The sequence below is a fragment of the Apteryx mantelli genome, chromosome 33 (genome assembly GCF_036417845.1).
Source record: "Apteryx mantelli isolate bAptMan1 chromosome 33, bAptMan1.hap1, whole genome shotgun sequence".
Lineage (NCBI taxonomy): Eukaryota > Metazoa > Chordata > Aves > Apterygiformes > Apterygidae > Apteryx > Apteryx mantelli.
The window spans coordinates 3,657,615-3,670,011 of NC_090010.1; the positions used below are offsets into that span (position 1 = coordinate 3,657,615).

The 12,397-nt window shown below is 51.5% G+C and overlaps 1 protein-coding gene across 1 annotated transcript; it reads left to right on the plus strand.

Annotated features, from left to right (window-relative positions):
• The first annotated feature begins 774 nt into the window (after window positions 1-774).
• Window positions 775-10,593, plus strand: CCNT1 (cyclin T1). Its single transcript, XM_067314240.1, has 9 exons — window positions 775-955; window positions 1,093-1,174; window positions 1,399-1,527; window positions 2,433-2,493; window positions 3,926-3,988; window positions 4,388-4,433; window positions 7,603-7,766; window positions 8,116-8,186; window positions 8,817-10,593. Exons 1-9 carry the CDS (start codon window positions 780-782, stop codon window positions 10,230-10,232), a joined length of 2,208 nt encoding a protein of 735 aa, XP_067170341.1. The 5' UTR covers window positions 775-779; the 3' UTR covers window positions 10,233-10,593.
• Window positions 10,594-12,397: the final 1,804 nt, after the last annotated feature.

The window sequence follows — 12,397 nt, forward strand, 5'->3', positions numbered from 1 at the left end:
GTTTGGGGCCCGGCGGCCGCGGCGGGGGGGCGGCGGGCGCGGCGCCCCTGGGAGGTGGCGCTCACGGTACTTTTCCTGCGTGTGTACATATAAATTATATATAAACCTCACTTTCGATAAGAGCTGCGGCCTGGCGTGGCCTGTCGGGGGGGGGGGCAGGGGTCGCGGCTGGGGGCGAGGGTCACAGGTCACGGTGTTAGGGTTGGGGTCATGAACGGGGTCACAGGTAGGGCTGGGGTCACAGGTCATGGCAGTGGGGTCAGGTTGTGAGTGGGGTCACAGTTAGGCCTGGGGTCAGGTGTCATAGGTAGGGCTGGGGTTGCAGGTCCCTGTGGGGGGTCAGGGGTCACAGGTCACAGTGTTGGGTCAGGGGGCTGCGAGTGGGGTCACAGCAGGGTTTGGGTCAAGGGTCATAGGTAGCGCTGGGGTCACTAGTGACGGTGTGGGGTTGGGAGAGGTGAGTGAGGGTCAGGGGTCACAGGTGGGGCTGGGGTCGCAGGTCAGTGTGGGCTCGGGGGGTGTGAGTGGGGTCATGGGTCGAGCTAGTGTCGCAGGTCAGGGGGCGGCAGGGTCAAAGGCCCAGCGAGCCTCCCCCACCTCACCCCACTTCCGGGTTGCAGCCGGGGGGGGGGAGGGGAGGGGGAAGAGAGCGAGAGATGCCGCGTCGCGCATGCGCGGAGGGGCGGGGCCTGCGCGCGTGCGCGGCCCCGCCGCGTGACGTAGGCGCGCGCGTGCGTGCGTGCGTGCGTGCGTGCGTGCGCGCGCGGGCGCGGATCGCCATGGAGGCCTCGGCGGGCGGCGGGGCCGGCGGCGCGGCGGCGCGACGCTGGTACTTCACCCGCGAGCAGCTGGAGCGCAGCCCCTCGCGCCGCGCCGGCCTCGACCCCGACAAGGAGCTCTCGTACCGCCAGCAGGCCGCCAACCTCCTCCAGGACATGGGCCAGCGCCTCAACGTGTATCCGGCCCGCGCTAGGCCGCGCAGCCTGCGCTCGAGTGCCGCCGCCGGGGCGGCGCGGGGCGGGGGAGGGAGCTCGGGCCGGGGACTGAGGGCGCTGCCCGGCGGGGGGGGCATTTCCTTAACCGTGCCGCCAGCTCGCAGCTCACCATCAACACGGCCATCGTGTATATGCACCGCTTCTACATGGTGCAGTCCTTCACCCAGTTCCACCGGAACGTAAGTGCGCCCCTGCCCCCAGCCCCGGGGGGAGGGCCCGCGGGAGGCAGGGTGCTGCACCGCCGCCGGTAGCCGTCACAGGCCCGCTTCCCCTCTGATGCTGCCCGTGCTCGTGTTGTTTCCCAAAGGAATATTTATCTTAGCCGTAAAAACTAGCCCAGCTTATTTGCTTTGATCTTGAGCTTATTATCTTTAAAAATAAAAATTGTTTTTCTCCTCCAAAGTCGGTGGCACCGGCGGCTCTCTTCTTGGCAGCCAAGGTGGAGGAGCAGCCTCGCAAACTGGAGCACGTAATCAAGGTAGCACATGCCTGTCTGCACCCCGAGGAAACTCTTCCAGACACGAGGAGCGAGGTAAGTGTGGAGATGGGAGGACAGCGCTGCGAAGTGAGGAGCGGAGATGTGAAGAATGGGAATGGTGGAAGTGTGCTGCATCCTGAATCGTGCAGTTCGGCTGACATAACTAGATCACGTGGCTGCAGTGTCTTGTTAAATCAGGTTCATAAGTATCCACTCTCTAAATGAGTGGTTGTGTTGTAGGATGGTTAGTTACAGCTCAATTCAACTGCTCTTATACTACAGAGAGCTTTTTGGCTTCTGTACAGCAGAAGGCTTTTCTTTCCTGCTCTGTGGCAACCTCTCTTCTCTTCTCTTTTGCTGTGCTGCTGCAAATGTGACTGAGATGTGCTGTGTAACAGTGTCTGCATTAAAAGCTTCTGAGGAGAGCGTGGATGTTGGCTGCTGGGATTAAATAGTGTCTGTGGCAGAGCAGAAAATGATGTGTGCGGTTTGATTCCGTTCTGTTCCCGCTTGTTTAATTGTGGGTTTATTAGAAATGTTGCCAATTCCCTATCTCTCGAGACAGCCCGTCTTACCTGGAACTGAGCAGCCAACCCTGCCGAAAAGGGGAAGCTTTATCCAGGAGCCAAAGCTTAAGGAAAAAGCTAAATACCATCCTGTACTGCTCATATAGCCATCCCGTGCCACGTAACCCTTCTTGAGGGACCAGGACTAAGAGGGCCAATGCGGATCCTGAAGCGACAATCCCGTAGAACAAGAACTAGCAGGGGAGTGGGTCCACCCAGCACTCTGCTTTCTCTTTTCTGGCAGGGAATCTGTGCCAGTTTCCCCAGTCCAGATTGGGGCATAAAGACTCCCCTTTGCTATTTTTTTGCCTCCCTGAGAAAGGGTGTTAGAAATGTGCAGGCTTTATACGGAGTGCCTCATCGTGAGTAACTTGCCTGTCCTCTCAACCCCAGGCTTACCTGCAACAAGCCCAAGACCTGGTCATTCTAGAGAGCATAATACTGCAGACCCTGGGTAAGTTTTTCAAAGCGGACGGGCTGCCACACGAATCCCAGACCCAGGAGTGTTCCGCAGGGCGGAGAGTCTTAACTGCACAGTCTTCTCCACAGCTGAAGGGCAGATGCACAGCTGGCCAGTGGGAAAGCAAGAGTCCAGGCAACAAACTCTTTTTCACACCCACTCCTTGTGTTTTCCTTTTGATATCAATTTTTTCAGGTTTAACTTGTGTCAAGTTCAGTGTTCAGAAAAATTAAAATGTGAAAGTGTGGCTCGTCTCTTTTTCCCCCCCCTTCCCTAACAGGTTTGTACTGCTCGGACATTTGGTCGCTGTCCTCCGTTACGCTGTTAAACTTCATAATGCTCTAGTCCAGTGGCCAGGAATGGAAGCTGTTTGCACTGGGAGATGTCTAACAAAACCTGGGTTGAAGTTAATATTTTGATCAGGTCACTGTTTTTTTTTTTTTTTTTTTTTTTTTACGTTCAGCTGAACTATCCCAGCCACAGTTTTCTTTGTTTTTTGGTTTTTGAAAATAGAGCCTGGAGCTTACAGTAAGAGCTGTGATTGTCTGTCAGATTGAGTATCTTGTTCTTTTCTAAAATACCCTATTAAAACTTTTGTTTTTTTAAGTAACTGTTCAATTTGGGAGGCAGTTTGTATGTAGCACTTCACTTCTTAAAATACTCAGTAGGTCTTTGTTATTTCTGACTTAGTTGCAAAGTAGATTCTAATAATCCCTAATTTACCAGGGGACCAAAGGGGGCAGGTGTGTAGATGACTTGCACGCATTTGTCTGGCAAGCCAGTGGATGAATTGGGGTCCGAGTTCTGGATCTACTGTGTTTGGTTCTCCAGTTGCCTTTATTTTTATTTTTAAACTTCACAGTTCATCTAGAATATTCTGCACAGAAAAAGCCAAATCTGTTACACACATGGACCAATTTGATTTTTTTTTTTTCTTTAAACCATAATGTACAAACTAAATAGGAAACTGAAGCAAGGATTAAGTTCAGTTGACTTTAATGCGGTAGGCTCCTTCAAAGGGAAGACGTCTGCTTCCTCTTAGCTTTTTGGGTGACAGAAATTCCTTTGAGCAAATGCTATTGTCTTCTCCTTCCTCCCAGCTGCTGTAAGAGGCTTTGTCCTGCTATTTTTAAAATCCTTAATAGTTGTTTTGTTTTCAGTGAGGTCTTTCAAGCACAGAAGTAATTTAGCTGCTTGGAGGCCTGGCAGCAGCCGTGACCTTCAGGTTTTGTGATGGAGAACTTGAGTCTTCTGGATAAAGGAAAACGCGCTCCTCTATTCCTGCTCGCCTCGGAGCGGAGAGCAGGGCTGTAGGAGGGAAGGGGAGAACCAGGCTTGTCCCCCAGGAGCAGGAAACGTTGAGGTTCGTAGATCTCGGGGGATGCGCTGCTAGTTACCTGATGGCCATATGTCTGTGTTCTTCCAGGCTTTGAGATCACTATTGACCACCCACATACCCACGTGGTGAAGTGCACGCAGCTAGTGCGAGGTAAGAGACGTCAGGGGCTTGGCAGTGCTCTGCTGCAGAGGGCTGCTCCTTCAAGTAACTTGCGCTTGATAGAAAAGAGCTGTGAAGATGCATTGTTGTGTTCTGCCGCATTTGTCATTGGTGCTGACAAAAAACTTAATCACCGTAATGAATTTCAAAGTAGATGGAGTTGCAAGTCAGTGACGTGATGCTGTGGCTGTACTGAACCACAGTGTAACACAAAACTGTCTCTGTACAGTAACTTCTAACAGCTTCTCTAGATGTGAAGTTAGTCAAACTGTGCTGGCTCTCTTATTTTTCTGTGCTGGTGACAAAAGACCTGTGGTTTTTAAAGTGAAATGTAATAGGGTTTCTCAGGATATCCAGACTAACTCTTTGCTCTTTCCTTTTCTCTTTCAGCCAGCAAGGACTTGGCACAAACTTCCTATTTCATGGCTACCAACAGGTTATTATTTACCATTGATTCATATTTGACAGAGGGTTTTATCTGGAGGAGATGTGCTACTGGTGATCCCTGGGGGATTCGTTAGTTTGTGAGCAATAGGGGATTGCACAGTCCTGTTCAGCAGGAGGAAAAGTTTCTGTTCTTTCTAGCTTCCAATAAAAACAAGTGCAAAATCAGTTATATAGGTAGAGCAGGTAAAAATAGGATGTTGTGGAACATCACTGCTTTCTTTTTACAGGGAGTTAGATTGCTGTGGAAAGTTCAAAACGAAATAGCTGTAGGGGGTGGACTTGGAGAGAAGGTGTATGTTTTTGCTTATTTAGTACCCAGGGGTCAGTGAGTAGAATTTCACTGGACTAGGTGCTGTGCAGATTGTGCACAAATATGTTCTGTACCCAAAGAGGGCTGATCTCAAGTATAAAGCAAGAAATACAGGAGCTGAATACAGATATCAAAGGTTACAAGACAGAACCGGTAGCCTTGTCGGGCCTGAATGAGGGTCCTGTAGACAGTCCTGGAAAAGAAAGAGGCACCTAGGTTTTTGCCTTGAGAGGTCTGGATAGTTCCGTCAGGTAAGACCTGGATTTGTACTATAATGCTGATTCCAGCCCTCGTATTGCGACTTCTGGCATTAACAGTTACTTTCTGGATTAGCAGCTTCAGGCAAATTATGGAATTAAAGTTTGGAAAAGACTAACTTGAGGAAACAGGAGATTTTCTGTTTCTGAGGAAGAGTTTGCAGAAGTGAAAGGATGGATAACTCTCAAAAGGGAGAGAAAGACGGGTTAGGCTTCAGTTCTGTCTGCTTAAGAAGTCTAGCATAACTGTGCTGGTTAGATAAGGATGAAGTTTTCATTTTTATTTAAAAAAGTATGTGCCAGCAAAAAGAGCACTTAGTCGGTGTTGAAGTAGCAAAACTTTCCAGAATTACTTATTTTCAGGTTATAGGTAAAGATGCAAAAGCAATAAGCCATCTCTGTCATAGCTGAACCGTCAGTAGCACACCCTTGCTAGCGTAGGGGAACCTGCAGAGTTGGAAAACATTTCCGGACCCTGGCAGAGCAGCAAATGTGCGTGGCCTTGGGCAAGTCGTTTCCCTCCTCTCTCTGTCCATGAGAGGTGTTAACTGCTCACCTCCACAACTTGCTGTGAGAAGTTTGTTGTTGAAAGATGCTACGTAGCTCCCAAGGGCACTGTATTCAGAAGCCTGCGGGTCTTCGCAGCAGAACTGCGTTGCAGGTTTCCTGCATAAACTAGTGTAGAGGGAAGGTTGTGTTAGTAATACATAAGTAAATACATCCTTGAAACATGTTTTATCCCTGCAGCAATAATTGCAAAACCAAGGAATTATGAGTTAAGGTTATACTTGAAAGAAATCCAGGCAGAAAGTAAGAAATGCATCCAGATAGCCTCAATTTTGCCTTGAAGTGATGCCGTGAAATATGTGATTAAGACACTTGAGCGATGAACTAGATTTATCAGGTGTAGCTACAGATTTTTAACTTTTGTTCCCTTCTGGCATCGTTATGGGGCAGAGTTAAGGCTATTTGTGTACCTTAACTTCACTTCTTACCTTGGCTGACTGGACGAAGGTTTTTTCTTGCTCTGAATTTCCTGGGTTTGACTTCTTGGTGTATGGATAAGTACAATGTTGTTGAAATGGCTTCAGACTTTTCAGCTATGGATGCATATCTCTGTCTCTCCACAATGCACTGGTGGAAAAATGTTTAAGTAACCTGAGCATGCTGAAGAAGTGCAAATAATGCCATCCTGCCACTGCTCATGGGTACTCAGTGTAACTGTTTCCATAAAGCACTCTTTAAAGGACTGATTCACTAGTGTACTACTGTGACAACAGGCAAATCCTGCACTGAACTTGCTGTCACGGGTTTTTAAGAAGTCTGGATGTAGTGAACCTGGTGTTCCTGCAGGTGAAGAGTAGGGTTGTTGGGGCTGAACACGTCCCGGTTCTCAAATCAGATGTCTGCTTTGAGTTCCTCGTGGTGAACAGTTCAGGATCACTTCTTCTGTTCTTAATGCTACCTAGACAACTCTTCCCAGCATTGACGTCCGAACTGTCACATAGCAAATTCATTTACTCATGAAATGCTCGATAGGCGGCCAGGCTCCCTGTTAAACGCTACTGAGTCACTAATCTACAGTGTTGCATGCAAAGTGGCTCTGGAGGGAGAGCGGGGCCTGCCGGAGGTGGCTCTGCAGCAGTCGATGACTAGAATTACGTGAGCCTGTCTGTAGTAAAACAATCGGAAGCTTTTCACACGCAGTCAGCGTACAGTGTTGTTTACAGCAGGAGCTTCAGTTCTTTTCCTAAAGATCTTTTGGGAAAGTCCAGAGCCTTCCTAAATGCCTAGAAGGGCCAGGTCACTAGCTGAGCGCGTGCATTCTCAGGAAGGTGATTTTTAGGACCTGCTTTTTAATCAAAGAATAAGTGCTGTTGATTGTGAGGCATGCTGTAATTTTCATACAAAACAGGCCAAATCCTGCTGCAGATCAGATTCAGGATAACTCTGAAAAGTGTAATCTCTGTGGATCTGTACAAGCTTTGCTTTTAACTGTGAAACAGATCTTGACCCTAAGGAGAGATGGTGCTTCTGTTAAACATCCCTTGACCTGAATGTGAGACTTTGCTCCTCTTAGTGTCCCTCGAGAGATGAGGGGATGAGTGCAGATCCTAGGAGCTTCCTTGTTGGAACTGTCGGTTCTTGGAACGGTAGCAGTGCCCTTCACCAGTGATGTTGGCTTCCCAGGAGCTGCACTTGGAAACGTTTGAGGTTTTTTCTCAGACTGAACAGAGCCCACAACAGAGGTTAGGGGCTGGCAGATAACCCAACTGCTCACTTATTCCCTTGGAGGAGGGCTGCAGCGGGACAGCAGTGTGCCTTGCCACTCCTGCACTAGCCACAGAGCCTTGAGCTGACAGAGGTGCCTGGACCCAAACTGGCTGGAGCAGAACAGGGAAGTAACACGTGAATTGGCAGAGCAGGATAGAGACGCCTGTAACAGGGTTGTACTGGGGGAGGAATTGCAGGACCTTCCCCACCATGTCCACCTCTTCCGCAGTGTCTGTTCAGCGGGCGATTGTGTGTGCTGAGGTTCAGGCTTGGGAGTTCATGGCTTTCTGTTTCTCTCTCCCTGCTGGTGACGTCAGCCTGCACCTGACCACCTTCAGCCTGCAGTACACCCCTCCCGTTGTGGCCTGCGTCTGTATCCACCTGGCTTGTAAGTGGTCCAACTGGGAGATCCCAGTCTCCACGGACGGGAAGCACTGGTGGGAATACGTTGATGGCACTGTAACTCTGGAGCTCTTAGATGGTAAGTTTTGGAGCAAGGTCCCCCCAAAGGCTCTTATATTATCTTGGCATCTCTGTTCCTGGGTCTGCCATTCAAACATGGCCACTGGCCAGTTCATGGACTCAAGGGCTTCTGGTCTTGCCAAGGTTTCCAGTGCAGCAGCTTCTATGGTACAATAGAGATGGCAAAAGGCACACAGTGAGATGAGTTTAAATGTGGTCAGTGGTACTAGTTCTCAGTATTTCCCCTCCTGGAATAGCTCCATCTCATCAGTAGCTCCATTCATCAGTAAGCAGGGGGTTGCCCTGCTGGGCATGGGCAGGTCTGTGTGTCCCTAACCATCTTGCCTGTGTTTGTGTCTCCTTTGCAGAACTGACTCACGAATTCCTGCAGATCCTTGAGAAAACTCCCAACCGGCTTAAACGTATTCGGAACTGGCGGGTAAGAGTCTGCTCTGGACTATTGCCGCTCGCAGGAGAACGCAAGCTCTGATTTCTCGTGTGTGCGTGAGGCTGTGTGGCATCTCTGATATTACAATACAAGAGAGTGTCTGAAGGGCGTGTGTGCGGGGGGAAATCTGAGTATTGTGGGTCTGCAAAATGTGTCTTCAGTATTTGAATTCATCAGTTTTGAATTAACTCTATAAAGACCTTTTTCAACGGATTTAGTAACCCTGCTTCTGTGTTTGGGTAGGGTCTTTGGCTGCAAGGAGAGGTAGGGGCAAAATGGGTCTGTCTTTAAATCAGAGCTTGCACTCCTCAGTGAGCCTGTTGCATCAAACCAGCTGCCTACTCAGCCATTACGTCATCCAGGCTCAGCCAGACTGGCCGTTCCCTGCTATTCCTCATCGCTGCCTGGCACTGCAGATCAGGCCGCGTCTTGTCGGTGTCTGTTCTTTACAATGAGCGTGTTTCGCTCTGTAAAATGCTCTCTTGGGCTGCTTCTGTCACTGGAGATGTTAGGCCTGTTGTTAGATCAGCCAGGAGGATGACTTATGCTTTTGTCCTCTCTAGTGGTCTACCATACTGGTGACAGCACAAACTAAATCACTGGTCTCTGCTTTCATTCTAGGCCTCTCAAGCAGCCCAGAAGTCGAAGGCTGACGACCACGGCGAAGACGAGAGCCTCTCGGAGCAGACGATCCTCAACATGATTTCCAGGAACAACAGTTCCGACATGAACATCGCAGGTTTAATGAGCATGTCAACGTCCTCGACTGCTGGAGCAGGGCCATCTCTGCCGGCCACAGCAGATTCGCCCAGCGACCAGAGCGGTGCGGATATGTCCCAGCCTGAGCACTGGCTGTCCCAGCATCCTCCACCCAAGCTGGAGGCTGGCCAGAGTCACAGGACTAACGAAAGCTCATCAGCTGCTGAGCATCCTTTACAGCAAGATGGCGCTGGTTATCAGAAGCAGAGTGGCAAGAATGCCCCGTCGGCGAAGGTGTCACTCAAGGAGTACCGGGCCAAGCATGCGGAGGAGTTGGCGGCACAGAAGCGTCAGCTAGAGAACATGGAGGCCAATGTGCGGTCTCAGTATGCCTACGCGGCGCAGAATCTCCTGGTCCAACAGCAGCGGGAGAGAGAAGTCCAGCAGGACAGCAACCCCTCTCCAATCATCCTGAAAATCCCCATCGGTGGCTCGGAGAACCCCGAGCGCCCTGCCCCTGAAAAGAGTGACAAAGCCTCGGCTCTGAAGCTGAGGATCCCGGTGGCAGGGGGAGGTGGGGACAGACCACTCTCCTCTAAGCAGGAGGAGATAAAAATGCGGATCAAGGTGCCAGCTGCTGCAGACAGGCACAGCTCCTCGAACGAGAGCAGTGGCAAAAGCCGAGATCACAAGGAGAAACACAAGGGCCACTCTTCCAACCACCACCACCACCATCACAACCACCACTCTCACAAACACTTGCATGTCCCGCTTGGAGCTGGCCCCAGCAATGTGGGGAACAAGCGGCCGGGAGACTCTAAACACGGCAGCCAGCAGAGCAATGTGCTCCACAAAAGCTACAGTTTGTCTGGCTCTTCCCGCAAGAGGCCCCTGCCAGAGGAGGCAGCAGCCGCAGCGCACGAGCACCAGCCCAAAATCAGTAAAAGCTCCAAAGGCCCCGGCATGCAGTTTCCTTATCCCCACCTGTCCGGGGCAGCCCATCTCCCAGGGCACAGCTCAGATGCAGGTGGGCTCTCCTTACCCCAGGCCAACAAAGCCAGGGGTCCCCACGGCAAATTGGACAAGGGTCCCACGGGGGCCAACGGGCACAACACAAACCAAGCCAGTGACTACCAGGATACAGTGAATATGTTGCACTCGCTGTTGAGTGCGCAGGGCATGCAGCCCACCGCACCCTCTGCCTTCGACTTCCACTCGTATGGCGAGTACTTGAACCCCCGGGCTGCCGTGAGCTCCAGAGCCGCCAACACGGACAAACCCCGACCGCCCCCGCTGCCGTCGGAACCCCCCCCTCCGCTCCCCCCGCTCCCCAAGTAAAGCCCTTTTTACTACTGAGTTTGTACAGACGAGCCTGCTTGCCCGAGCCTGAAACCTGGGCTGCCCCTGCAGGGGAGGGAAAGGGCTGTTTGGTCTCCACTGCCTCACGAAGAACTATTTTATTATAACTTTTATTATTGGTATTTAGAGCGCGGAGTTGTTGAAGCTGTGAAAGGATAAGAAACCCTTTCTCTGTTCCTCGCTCCCTCCCCCACCGACTTCCAGTTAGTGGTGGGGTCTGTCCCTGCTGGAACTGAAGCCCCCTCTGGGGATCATGTACTGTGGGGGGCCCTGGGGGGTATTTAAAACGTGTCACAGAAAATCTAAGACATTTTACAAATAATTTAAGCAGTAACTTATATCTTAGTGTTTTGTTCATTTTAATTTTGTAATGCTGGCAGGTGCTGCAGGGACCCTCGCGAAGGGCTCGGGCTGCGTCTGTGGTTGGTCAGGAGGCTCCATTCGAGCCGTTGGCAATGGAAGGTGGTTCAGGCGCCTTTCGGGGATGGAGCAGAGGAAGCGGTGTGTGAAGGCAGGAGCTGGAGACAGCTTGGCTGGGGCAGTAGAGGAAGTCCCAGCTGCTGCTGACTCGGGGTAATTTGGAATTGCTCTGCCTACTGTTGTTTCAGTTTCCTCGTCTGCAAAAGTGGCTCTCGTTTAGGCTGTCTCTCCCTTCCCGCTGAATGAGAGACTGCCTGGCAGGTCACGTTGCTTCTGCTGAAAAATCCCTGTGAAGGTGGCGGTTCAGGGAGAAAGGTGCATGTTGGAGGTTGTGGCTTCTGGGGCGATGGTGAAGGAGAGTCTCGCCAGTTTCTCCTTGCGTGTCACCCACTTGGCAGAAGGGCTGGGAGTCAGCACGGTGCCCGTGAGACCTCGCTCGCCTCCGGGTGTTGTGGAGCTGATGCCAGAGAAAGAAATGGGGGTGCGAGCGAGGAGAGCTGTGAGTGGGGCACGTTTAAGTCGCGTTACGGATCATGTTGGCTGTGGAAAGGGCTGCAGAAACGTCGCGGTGTTGGCGGTAGTGTTTCGTGGCAGCTGGCGCGATGTGAACATCCAGGGTGAGGTGGTGACCGTGGGCTTGGCTGTCACCTCAGGTGGCTCTTTTAGGGGAGAGGGTCCAGATGAGCTGCCCGCATGCGGCTGACTTGCTGCAGTGCTGCTCAGCCCCCAAGGCAAAGGGGCCTTGTACACGCAGCGGGATCATGCCCAAGGGGCGCCCGCCTGGGTTGTGTGACCCTGCTTTGGGAGCTGGCTACCTTGGCAGAATAACAGCATAACGCAAAATCTAGGAGTCTGTTTGCCCAAGCGCAAGGCCTAATGCCTTCCCGTCCGTCCCCAGTGGGGCCGGGTGCCACCGGCACGCGGCGGCCGCGTGGAAAGGTGCGGAGCTGGCTGGACCACGGCCTGAGTAATGGTGTTTCAAGCCTATAAGCCATGTGGAGCCTAGTCTGAGTATAAAAGTGAACTGTGTTGACAGACGTGGTCTGTAGTTGTGCAGGGTTTAATCTGAGAGGAGCTGCATTGTGGGTTCTCTGGGTGAGAAATAAGATGAAAACAGGCAAGATGGGCAGCTTCTGAGGGACTGCTCATCCTCCTCAGCTCTGGGCCCGGGGTCGGGCACGAATTTCTGCAGGCTGCACAGGGCGCTGAGCCCGGGCCATGGGGGAGCTCGTTCAGGGAAACCTGCGTGCACTTTGCTGTTTGCAACCCTTATCTCACCAAGTTGGAAACAGCTTTTACTGCTACCTAGATCCTGGAGCAGGGAATCCAGCTGGAGGTGGGAAGCTTCGGTCTAACGTTTTGGAAAAGCTGACTTATTTTGTTCTCGGACTATACTTTTCCAAACTTCAATAAATGTACTGTCTCCATATGTTTTTTGTGAAACTCTGTTCTACATCCAGTTCCGCTTATTTTCAAGAGTGAATAGTAATGCTAACCCTTGCTGGTGCCAGCTTGCTGGAGCTGGTCAACCACCACAATAACTTTTTAAGTACAGAGTTTACGTTTGAGGCTCCCAGCAGATTTGTCTCTGGCTTCCCCAGGTGCTTTGAGAGATGTCGCGGCATGGCTTGTCGGGCGGTGCAGCAAGTCGTGCTGCCCTTTTTCCGTTATTCAGTAGGGGAGCAATTCCTTACCTCAGCTGCAGCGAGGTATCGAGTGTGATG